The following is a 12,030-nucleotide window of genomic DNA, read 5'->3' as shown; positions in this document are numbered from 1 at the left end:
GACTTGCATACACACAGTATCACTCCGCAGCCGCACCCCATCAGTAACGTCCTGATGGTATATGTGCGCGGCACTATTACTCAGTGATGCAAATTAGTCGCTTTTCGGCGCCTCCCGCTTTTTTAATGCTGCTTTGGGTGACTTGTGTAATTCGTGGAGAACCAAAGAGTTTTCGTTTTGGGGGGTGGGGGTCCGTCCGTCCGACTANGATTCCAATGTCTGTAGTAATATACAGTGATGCAAATTAGTCGCTTTTCGGCGCCTCCCGCTTTTTTTAACGCTGCTTTGGGTGACTTGTGTAATTCGTCACGAATTACACAAGTCACCCAAAGCAGCGTTAAAAAAAGCGGGAGGCGCCGAAAAGCGACTAATTTGCATCACTGTATATTACTACAGACATTGGAATCAAATCGATTAAATATCAAGAGTGTCTCCAGTTGGATACTGACCTGGTCAATGCCACGACCTTTGCACTGCAGAATGATCACCTCCAGCAGCTTGGCTGCATGGCACTCTGGGTCCTCGCCGGGATCGCCTGTCAGGACCTGTGTGAGTGACAGGCTCTGTTCAGTCTTCCAACCCACTAACCATCACAAATAGTTTGGAAGTGCCGTCTGTTACATTATGCATAATCATTTGACGTTTTACCTTCTTGCACATTGCATAGATGATCTCCAGGTATTTGGTGTCAGATAGGAGTGTGTCTGTGTCCACTGTGACATAGTTGTGAAGAAGTGGCATCATATCTAAAACAAAAACACATTTACTTTTCACACAGAGTTTAACACAGTTTGAAAACTTTATACCCACAGAAAGCAACCTATGTGAATGCAAGCTCCATTCTTTAGCCAAACACACACCTGTGAAGTAGTCAAATCCATCTTGCTGGAAGACTTCATACACCAGTGGAAGAAGCTGCCACATCTGTGCTGACACCTGCTGGCAGGTCAGGCTGTGAGCCAGGGAAAGGATCTCTTCGTAAAACTCTGAAAGAAAAGAAAGAAAAGTTAGTCTCTGGAGGTAAAACATAGTCTGTTTATTATTAAAGGATAATATTGCAGGCAGGCAGGCAGACAATGGTTAAGTGCAACCTGCAGGTGGAATGTGGTGGAACAGAAAGGACCGGCTTACCCAGTACATGTTGCTGCAGCACAGTGCCGATCACCTGCAGACAGATGCCTTCCAGCTGCTGGGTGATCTGAGGAATTAAAGACAAAGCTGCTGTGATCAAAGCTGTGTATTATTTTATCTCGACAGCATGGTCCTTATTGTACAAATAATCAGATGTAGATACAAGGCACTGAGTGAAATAATATTTAGTATCATGACATAATAACCTAACCCAATATGTTTTAGGTCCTGTAATGACCCTTGAAGCCAAACATCGTGTACAAATCATAACAGCGATTATGGGTTAAAGAAATTGCTTTTAAATGTGCATCCATATTTAGACTGATTATAGGAATGTTCAACTACTCTTGCTACACCAGTCTAAAGTAAGGAACAACCTATAACCTTTGTGAATGAGTACCTTTTTTGGGATGAAATCAACAAGGATAGGAGCCTCTTCATCATTAACGTTATCTGGTGTTCAGTCCTGTAATGTTTAATGCTTCAAGTGAACCGGTTAAGTTGCCCTGTATATTGATTTGTCAAAAACTCACTCTTATTTTTGGCATCAAGGTAACGTATACTGAGGATCAGTGAAACCTGAACTGTGATGAAATCAAAAAGATGTCAGTGCACCACAATGCTTATTCGAATCTAATGGCTCCTTGGCTTTAAGCACTGGCAGTCCCATGTTTCAGCAGACATGGTGGCAAAGTGCCCTGGCACTATTTCTAGCCCCTTCCTCAGCCTCTGAGTCATTTTGAACACGGTGAGAACACAGTGTGTTCCCAGGAGTTGGTGGGCGGCTAAAGTGTGTTGGCAGGAAAGCTACAGCCGACCCAATCTGCTTGTGCAGAGGAAGTGGCTCTCAGATGAGTGATGAGCCTGGACTGTGTGTGGGCAGTGTGCTTAGGGGCTTTGCTGCTAACCTCTTTGTGGTCCTCCACCACACTTAGCAATGTGTCAATGGTGTTGAGGATGCCCATGGCCGTCACTGCCTTGTCATCTCCTCCCTCCTCATCAGGGCCCGTCTGAATCACCTGGTTGAACGTCATAGCCTAACAAAGAGCAAACAAAGAGACTGTTATTATGAGTGTGTCTGTGGAATATTAGTATCTATACATTTCACTATAAGGCAGGAAGTCCAAGTGATTCCTATCTTCATAATCTTAAATGAAAAGAACAGGACACACCTAATTTAACCAGAGCTTTTTCTTAAAAGCATTACACAGGATTGCATGTGACATCACAATGCATTATGCTTGGCACCATTAATAATGAGGTGAGAGAGCGAGAAAACTATAAACTTGGTTCCTTATCATTGATATGAGATTGCCATTTATGGATAAACATCTGATTATTTGGGTTAATGAGTTTTATCCGGGTTGCTGCGCTCAAACCTGAATGAATTCAGTTTTCCTTGTAAGTAGTATGAATCATTTGCGATATTTGGTTTTCTTCTTGGTACGGCAGCTCTCCTCACTCCTCGAAGCCATAGGGGGAGTTTATTGAACCACTCAGTGAAATGACGACATCAACATGTAGCTTTTTAACCGATAGCACTTACCAAGTGCTGCGTCATCTCCACCGCAATTGGAGTCACCTCCTCGCTGTATTCACAGATCATCTTCTGAATGACATTCGTGAGGTCGTCGTTCTCCGTCTCCCTGACGATGTGCAGGAGCGCCTGCATCACTGGCCGGATGAAGGGGGAGATGTATTCTTTGGCTGAAGAAAAAAAAAAAAGGTCTCAAGTTCAGACACTCAAAGAAAACCAGTTAATAACATTCCTGAAGAAAATATGAATATAGAGTGCAGTCAGGTAAACGTTAGGGGCATGACTTCACTTGCTCACCTTTCTCCTGGTTGCTGATGAGAACCTGCAGGGCAATAGCAGCCTCCACCTTGACTGGCATCTCGTTGTCATTGATGAGACAAAGGCGAGTCAGCTCAAGAGCCGTCTGCAGGTTCTGGTCACTTTTGAACTTCACCTCGCAGAAGTAGTGCAGCACCCAGCAGGCCTGTGTGTGAAAACAGAGGTTGAGAAAATGTGTCAGAAACCATTTTATACTGTATATAAGAGAAACAAACGCAAAGCACTAAGCCAGTAAAACAAGCTGGTCCCAATTCAAAGCCACCTCATTCCGTAATGTTAAAGACATATATCTTGGGACTGCCTGTTGGGAAATGATCACTTACTCTTGCTCTCATGTAGCCCAGCTCACTGCGGAACAGGGGGAAGACGTGATTCTGCAGCATGAACTCCATCTGGTCCTTATAAATCTTTTTCTGTGTGGAGAAAGAAAAACCGTGTCACAAGGTAGCGGGGAACAACACTTCTCCTGTACATGTCCAACTTTTAAAAAAAATCATCAATGACCAGTCTAATACCTTCTAAATATAATCTTAATAGTGATTTTTGGCAAATGGGTTGTTGGCAACTCTTAGCATCAACATTTGAATAATTGGTCCACAGCCAGAAATATTTAACATGTTTTTAACATCCTGCCAAGCCACAACTAAATTGGCTTAGCTTTCACCATTTCTTCGAGCACAAATCCAATCTTGCCAAATTTCTAGACCATCATTTCCAACTGATGCTATTCAGGCCAAACATGGTGTAAGAAAAGAAGAGAACCCACACAAAAAGGTTGGAGACCTCTCCCCTTTCTACACTGTGCTCTGTCAAATACCTCTTTTTAATCTGTGTGTAGAAACGAGGATCTATGAAAGAAGAAGGGCTAACATGCCAGCGGAGAGAAGTTTACCTTCAGCAGGACTTCAGCCAAAGAGCCGATCATGTGTAGGGCACCGTCCTTTTTCCTCGGGTCAGTGGAGGGATCAGTTAGAATCTGGTAGCAGAAGCCCATCGTCTTTTGCAGCACCTAAAAAAAGCACAAGAGATCCAATTAGGCCTCATTACATATCAAATCTGTGGACCGAGCCTGAATCTGTAAGAACAAAATAACAACAATGGAAAACGTCTCACCGCCACAAAATCAAAGCCTCAAAGAAATAAATGACAAAATAATCATTTCAACTAACCTCTTTCCTCTTGTTGCAAGCCGTGAAGAGGAGTGTCTGGGCTGCTGTTGTTGGAGAGATAAAGTCCTCGAACACATCTAAGGTGGAGACCGGGTAAAAGGTTAGTCATCACACATGCACAGAAATCCTTTTAGATTACAGGCACTGACTTTCTCTGCTTACCAAACTTCATGCGGATGTACTCGTATGGATCTTCCTGCCACAATTCCTCATCACTGTCTGTGTAACACATGAGGGGGAAGACCACGTCCTGAATGATGCCCTGGAAAAACCAAATTAAGTTTAATCTGATGGCTCAATCAAGATAGGCAGCGCTTTAGCTTTAAAGCTTCTACAAGTTACAACCAGTCCATCAAAACAAGTACTATTTCACAATGTTGTTACTGAAAAACAAACCACTTGGACAATGACTATACAGCTTTAGTTACTTAAATCAAGATGTTTGAAAATGTAGTATTAGTACCTGGATGTGTGGTTTTAGGTTTCTCCACGTCACTGCGTGTGATATGCCCTGGTTGATGTAGTTGAGCGTCTGTTGGAGTACTCTGGGAGCCACGTATTGCTTTTCCTTGTACTGGTATAAGACTTTCAGCAGCACCTAGTAGACAAAATCATTTCCTTAATTAGCGAGATGCACTGCAGCAAAAGACAGTCTTCGGTCTGACTGCAGAGCTGCCGTTTACATTCACTCTCTCAAGTTCTTACCTGCTGAGCAGGAACTGCATATTCCTTGAGGAAAAGTTCAGCAAACTCGGCATACTCTTTGGTTGTGTTGCCTGGGCTTCCATACCTGCAAAGACGGTACAGTAGATGCTATTGTAGAAGACAAAAATGGTTGTATATACTTATTGAAAAATAAGTTAGGGCTGTTGATGGATTTTTACCTCTCAAACAGCCGAGCCAAGATGTGAAGGGCCCACTTCTTACACTTCCACCATGGCAGCTCAGGCCGCTCGTCCTCCTCTATCTGCATCGTCTCCTGCAGAGTAAAAGAAAAGAAAATCAGGTGGTGGAGAACTGAAACCTTACATCTCGGAAACCAAAAGTGATGCGAGGACTTTTTAGGGGCCATATTAGTGCGGTGTGAATTCATTTGGTCTCCTTACCGGTGGCACATCTCTATCAACTACTGTCTTCAGGATCTCCATCCACTCCGTCAGGTTCTGTCGGTTGATGAGTTCCAGCGGGAGGTTGTACTGCGGAGAGAGGAGTGAGTCAGTTTCACTTTATAAAACCAGCTATTTGATGATCATAAGAAATAAAACAACTGCCATGAATAACCCATAACTATTTTAACAATGACTAAGCATAATTATAATGTTTAAAAATATGGTGAATGTTAACAAACAGAATCAGAAGATGCCATGAGCTGTGGCGTTACCTGGAAGAGGGCGTAGAGGATTTTAAAGATCTGTTTCTGTATGAGGACAGAGTCGCTGGAGGGGTCAGGGATCAGCTGGATAAAGCGTTCCTTCATCATGGGCATGAAGATGTGCATGGCAGCCACCAGAGGTTGACGTTCTTCTGGTTTCTTGTATCTGTTTTAGCCACAAAGTGCAACGTTAGCCCCATGTCATTTGTTCCGTTACGATATGAAATTAAGATCGAGAACCAAGACTTACTCGTAGTTTTTGACAAGCTGGTAAAGGCAGAGCAAGATGCCCAGCCATCCTGCACTGTTGTCTGACTGCAGGTAGAAGCCGATCTTATCCACGATGGTCGTCCACTTGCCGGGGTAGTCATGCTTGATCATGTGGTGGATACATGTTGTCAACTGGACCCTGAGAAGTCAAGATTTGGAAATGTAGCAAAGTTAGAGAACATTGTATATGAAGTGCAGCTACTGGGAGGTAGCATAGGTGGAACATGCACTCCAGTCCACAGCAGGGTGTGTATGGTTACCTGATGCGCTCGGGAGAGTGGATGATGGCCTCCACTATGTTGTCTCGAATGAACTGCCTGTCCTCTTCAGGGATGTTTTTGACAGGTGTCTCTGTGGAACCGTCGCCATCACTCCAGTGCTGCGTTATCATGTTCTTAAGGTAGATCACACCTAAGAGACAGAGAAAACACAGGGTCAGTGCTTTAACAGTAAGACATGCATGGATGCTGACAAATATTCTTAAAGTGGTTTTAAAAAATTAGTATGAAACCATTAAGCTGTACAACATGGAGAAAGTTATATGACCTATAAGCCTCACTTAGAATAAAATATAAGATTCACTTGATTTGTTTGTACAAAAAGCTATACATTTCAGTTTAACAACTTTATGACACATTTTCAAAACGACACATTGGTAAATATCATTTTATTGATGTATTATATCAAATTTGGACTTATGTCGAACATTGAAAGCCTTCAGCTATTTATTTCTATAGAAAGATTACTAGGATGTGCAAGTGGTATAAACTCTTCTGTAAAGTAGCCCAAGTCCCAAATATGCACCAGTCCTATTGGCTGCATTTACATCATCACCTACAGCCATAACCAAGGAAGTCAATTCTTCCATCTGTAATTCAGTAGTTTTGAATGTGGCACTAGAGTGTCAGCGGGGTTCACATCTACTATGTGGGGCCCTGGTGCCTGTGGCTCACAGGGAAAGGCATCTGAGGGAGTGGAGGAGTGAGGGCTGGGAGGCGGACGTCAGACTGCTGACACAAATGTCTACGCCGCCGGCGAGGCAATCATAATCCAGCCTATCAATGCTGACAGAGCAAAAACCCTGTACCCTCCGTCTATGTCCACCAAACTACACCATCGGCTCACACTGCAGAGCCACGGCGGATTGGTTGTATACATTTGATTCATGTCCAGGAGAAAACTGTCTGCCTGAATAAAGCCTAACAAATGCCAATTATAAATATAATTTTCAATATGGTGAATCCCTTCTTTCAGTGTGTTAACAGTCAAGTTTATTATATGTGGTAGTTCCTTTTAACATCAACGCCTAACAACTGATCTTGTTGTTTCACTTCATAACTGCAGCTCCAGCAGGAACATATTATGGAAGTTTTCTTATAAAAAAGGTACCATTGATTTCTAACACCCTTGAGTATGATTGCCATCGATTGACCAAATACCTCTTTATCACTGCAATATTGTACGGTTGAGTATTGCTGCTTTCACAAGATAAGGACACAATGAGGTTTTTGCTAAATATTCATCAGTAATGTGAATAAAACGACTAAAGTAATAGAACAGCAAAACTGTTCACTGTAATGAAGCATAGATATCCAAAAATCTAAGACGATAAATAGACTGAGTCTCATATCACTTTATTTAATAATATATTAAAACCATTACTTTTTACATTTAATAAGGTCAATTTATCAGATCACAAGACTCAATTAACCCTGGGAGCTGTGCAGAATGTATTGCTTGTGTTTCGTTTGAGCTACTACAAGAATACAACTGAGATCAATGTACATTCATTTAAATGCAACAAAAATGTCTGACAGCAGTGTCAGTCTCCAATGCTTTGGCAAACAAACAAAATGTTATTACCTCCTCTGTATATGGTTGGCAGCAAAACTCTTAAAAACTCACCACAGATCTCACATGCTACCAATACAAATTCAACTCATACAGATATTCAATCGGGCTGCCTGATAAACAACTATGATGAATGCATTTGAGGAATCTATTCACTGAAGTTATGTAATAACTGCCAATCAGATCAAATGATCAGGAGAATTATTGTTTTTTATGTTTCCCTGCCTACGAACATGAACCAAACAAGAGCTAAATAAAGAACAATCTTATAAACATACATGGATTGGCTAGGTGCAAATACAATAAGTCAAGACATGGTACATTTATAAACAGCTTCACTGACATCATTTAGACGGCTTCTGTAGTGTGCAGTCAGGAGGAGCTGCTTCTCGTCTATTCTGCTTTAAACACTGTCAGCCGTTTTCCAACAGCTGGAAAAGTAATTTATTGCTCTAAAGCACAGCTATATTTGTGAGAACGACTATGAATACTTAGGGAAGTGCACACAATACCATTCAGATACTATCCGTGTACTTTCCGCAACAAATGTAGTTAAAATGTCTACATTGATCATAACCTCTGCTGACACCTACCTCACAGAACAGCATCTGACTGAAGCAAAACAAGCTATATTTAACCCAAGTCCACGTGTCCACTGCTCTTCAGCATGGCACTTTCGCTTCACAAAAATGTGAATCATGTAACATTGCTAAATTATCTTTTGGAAACCATTACATAAGTTGCCTGGTATAATAGAGAATTTCTACTTTATTTGTCATATAATGAAATAGGACAACATAGGAGGAGGGGCGATAAAGTGGTACGTCACATTGCATTGTATTGACCTCATGTAGATCCAGGGAGAGGGGTAGCACAGACTGCATGTCATAATATTGTTTTAACAATAACTACCTTTCAAGATGCTTAACACTTGCACTGAAGAATTAAAAAGACAATTTAATTTCATAAGCAAGAGATGTTTTTATACAGATTCCCCAACTATTATTTGTATGCTAAAGACTAAAATCCACTATCCTTAACCAGGTAAAAAGTCTCATCGAGATAAAAATCACTTTCTTAAGAGCGACCTGGCCAAGGGCAGCATGATCAAAGTTACAACAGATAAAAACACAGACAGACGAACACAGCGGTAGTAAAACACAAATTAAATGGCACATTAATCAGTCAATATGCTACTGAAGAAAACAAATTCAGACAGATTTGCAGAACTATTTTTATATGGAAAATGTTTGACTCACCTGCTTGCCTGACAGGCAAGTCCAGCTGATCTGACATGGTGACACGCAGCAGAGTGGACACAAAGTTTACCTGGGTGTGACCCTGGGAATTAGAATTGAAAACAGATGTAAAAAAATTATTAAAACACAGGATCAAGATTGGTTATTTTTAATACCGTTTTGTATGAAGGTAGTTTTTATATTATTTTGCAAAAACCTACAGTTAATGGTGTTGTACCATAATGTGTTGGGAGGTAGCAATGTCTTAAAGCTACTTGGCATGTCTAGCATACATTGTGTTTTGCATGCATGTGCTTCTTCATAAAAATCAATGTTGCCAAGTGGCAGATAAAAACAGATATTGCACTACCCTATGGACTTGATGGATAATATTTGTAAATTATATTTACAAAACAAAGAAATCCCATTGGCTGTGTCATCTTAACAACAACAACTTTGTATACTGTCAGAACAGTACAAACATGTGGTGGACACCATGTCAGAGATTCAAATGAAATAGCCACATAAAACTGGAAGCTCACATTGACCAGCTGTGATCCAGAGTGGTGCAGGTCCTTTTGACATTATAAAGCCAATTTCCAATTTAAAACATGATTAAGTGGCAGAGTGGCTATGGTCAGGTGTCTAGCCCATATATTCCTGGGTTTTTGTGTCCTCCAGAATGAAAGCTGCTAGGTGATCAATTACAAGATGACCACCAGATTTTTTTTTTTAATATCCACTATTTTTTTCAAATAAAATGCTACTTCGATCTGTCAATTTTTTTTATAATACTCGTGTTAAGAATTTCACCATTTTGCCAAGTCTTATTCAGTTTTTACCTGGCCATTTTCCATGAAAACAAAATCTGAGATGTGACTAAGCAAAGCACTGTATTTAGAAACCATGCACTCCCAACAGATTAACTTCATCCTCCTCCAGAAAAAGTGTTTTTTTGCTCTTTCCACAACTCGGATAAATGAATGTGCAACACTCTCAGAGCTATGCTATTCAAGTGAGCCATCACTATCGATGCTGTATATGTGGGTGTGAAAAATAACCCAAGCCTCTTGCACTTCCAAAAATAAACCTGGTGGAAGAGGCAACATTTAGTGAAGACATATGCTATGACTGGATTATTATCACTTGAATACAAAAAACACAGTATAATGTTCTACATTTCGTTTAAATGCGTCCATCAGTTACATAATGGAGCACAGATGTAAACTAATGTGGAACTTAATCATGGTACTGTGATTTTGACTGATCAATGTGGAACAATTTAAGGTCATGCCCTGCATACAGTCAATCTCCATGACAAGTACAAGCAATAAAACAGAGCTTTAAACATTTTCTGAGATGCTTTATAACAAATAATGTTGTAAAGGTTGAGAAAAACTATCCGTGCAAACTTATTAAGCAGACTATTTATTTCGCCTAACTTTAATTTAGTGTATAGTTCAGTCACAACTTTCTTCTTGACACGTTATTTATTCAGTAGATATCATTTTGTTGGCAAAAACAGATCCTAATGAACACATACGTTTGATAGTTTGGACACAACATTAGAGGGACAATACATAACTAGAGGATGAAGAGACAGCACTTTTAAATGGTCGACCTACAGGGTTGCTAACATTAGCTCACATGGAACTCGGCTAAAACTTAATTTAGGAGATTTTCCACGAAATAGCGTTGAAGTCACCGATCACATATCAAGTGTAGGCACAGCAAACAACAGCGAGAGGTTGACTTGTGTAAATCTGTATTGCGTTGCGGAATAATGTCATCACTTTAGGGCTTGTCACAGTGACACGTGAGCAGCAGCTATGTAGCGGAGCCCATCCAACAAGTAGCTAAGTTAGCTAGCTGATATTAGCCACACATTTTGGTATCACTATCCTGCTCTTAAATAAGATAACTAGCACCTGTCCCACATAACACTTCACTTCGTGTGTTGCTTAACGCCCCAGTCATATTATTCTTGTGTCGTGTCAACTTTCGAAATTGGTAAAAACTGTGCCGAAACTGTGTGGTGCGCTAATCATGATGTCCCCAGCGAGGCTAGCTTGTTTAGCATTAGCCACACAGCTGGCTCATGATGTAGCTAACGTTGACGTCCGTTAATGGCAAACGAAATACAATGAATACAGTTAAATTCAATGGCATGGCGCTACTGATAAGAGTGAGTCCGTAATGCTGAAAGTTGTTAAGCAGTGTGATTTAGATCTGGGGTGGTAACGGTAGCAGAGCCTGCGTGCTCGCACCATCTTGATGTTGTGAAGAGGCCCGATCTGAGGGACCGCGCCACAAACCTCCATCACCATTAACGGCTTATCTCAACTTTTACCTCGTTCAGCTGTATTTCCGCGGCCTCCCGCAGATTGGGGTCCATCGTACCCCGTAGGGCCTCAACCAAAGACTCAGGATCCATTACGAAAACTCTGTTAGCGGCTCGGATTTTAATATTTCAGACGTCTAACAATTCCCAGTCACTGCGCACATGGACGCACGGCTCTCCGGTTACCCGGCGCGAAAGGAAGCAGTGAATAAAGTACCCGGATAGATCAGCGCCAAATTTGTCCAACACGAACATCCGGCGGCGACTGCACCTCTACATGGGAGTTGTAGTTCACGGCATAACTTTAGTACTTCCTGCGAGCATTACAGCGATTTATGGGAAAGGTGACCCACCTGCTGGTTGCCCTTATACTAGAATATTATTTTTGCATATGTCTAAGTAAGTACATCTTTAGTGGTCTTAAAATTGGTCTAATTTAACGCCCACAACGTTTAGCTGACAAAGTTATATCCGATACGTTATGCCATTTTCCATTGTGTTTTGGAATGTAATAAGATCAAAAATGTTTGGAGAAAGTATGTTACGGATATTTGAAATAATTGGAACAAATTAATCACACGATAAATTACTTAACTTGTATAATGTTGAACATATAATTTTTTTTTTACAAAAAGGGCTAATAGACATAATAAACATAAAAACGGGGACACAAGAAAAGTTTATTGAAACTACTGAACATTTTCATAAGATATTTAAATCACATCCTATATTTGCAGCATTCACATTTATCATTGACCATTTGAGCAGCATCAAAAAGCCTTTTCTTCTTCTGGTGATGGAAC

General features: G+C 40.9%; 1 protein-coding gene across 1 annotated transcript in view; it reads right to left on the bottom strand.

The window, feature by feature from the left end:
- The window catches only part of ipo7 (importin 7), a 17,238-nt gene extending 5,801 nt beyond the window's left edge, over positions 1–11,437 (bottom strand). Inside the window, exons 1-20 of the mRNA XM_010791493.1 lie at positions 11,237–11,437; positions 8,908–8,989; positions 6,058–6,208; positions 5,778–5,936; positions 5,537–5,693; positions 5,262–5,351; positions 5,040–5,134; positions 4,861–4,945; positions 4,619–4,753; positions 4,318–4,417; positions 4,156–4,232; positions 3,879–3,995; positions 3,310–3,399; positions 2,966–3,131; positions 2,678–2,838; positions 2,040–2,168; positions 1,132–1,198; positions 861–986; positions 649–746; positions 450–545 (exon numbers count right to left, since the gene is read on the bottom strand). Of these exons, the coding sequence (XP_010789795.1) occupies positions 450–545; positions 649–746; positions 861–986; positions 1,132–1,198; positions 2,040–2,168; positions 2,678–2,838; positions 2,966–3,131; positions 3,310–3,399; positions 3,879–3,995; positions 4,156–4,232; positions 4,318–4,417; positions 4,619–4,753; positions 4,861–4,945; positions 5,040–5,134; positions 5,262–5,351; positions 5,537–5,693; positions 5,778–5,936; positions 6,058–6,208; positions 8,908–8,989; positions 11,237–11,320 (2,265 nt within the window). The 5' untranslated portion in view covers positions 11,321–11,437. The remainder of the gene's footprint in view (positions 1–449; positions 546–648; positions 747–860; positions 987–1,131; positions 1,199–2,039; positions 2,169–2,677; positions 2,839–2,965; positions 3,132–3,309; positions 3,400–3,878; positions 3,996–4,155; positions 4,233–4,317; positions 4,418–4,618; positions 4,754–4,860; positions 4,946–5,039; positions 5,135–5,261; positions 5,352–5,536; positions 5,694–5,777; positions 5,937–6,057; positions 6,209–8,907; positions 8,990–11,236) is intronic.
- Positions 11,438–12,030: the final 593 nt, after the last annotated feature.

This window comes from Notothenia coriiceps, unplaced genomic scaffold (genome assembly GCF_000735185.1).
Source record: "Notothenia coriiceps isolate Sejong01 unplaced genomic scaffold, NC01 NC01_scaffold00035484, whole genome shotgun sequence".
NCBI lineage: Eukaryota > Metazoa > Chordata > Actinopteri > Perciformes > Nototheniidae > Notothenia > Notothenia coriiceps.
This window is presented reverse-complemented; position numbering and strand designations above follow the sequence as displayed.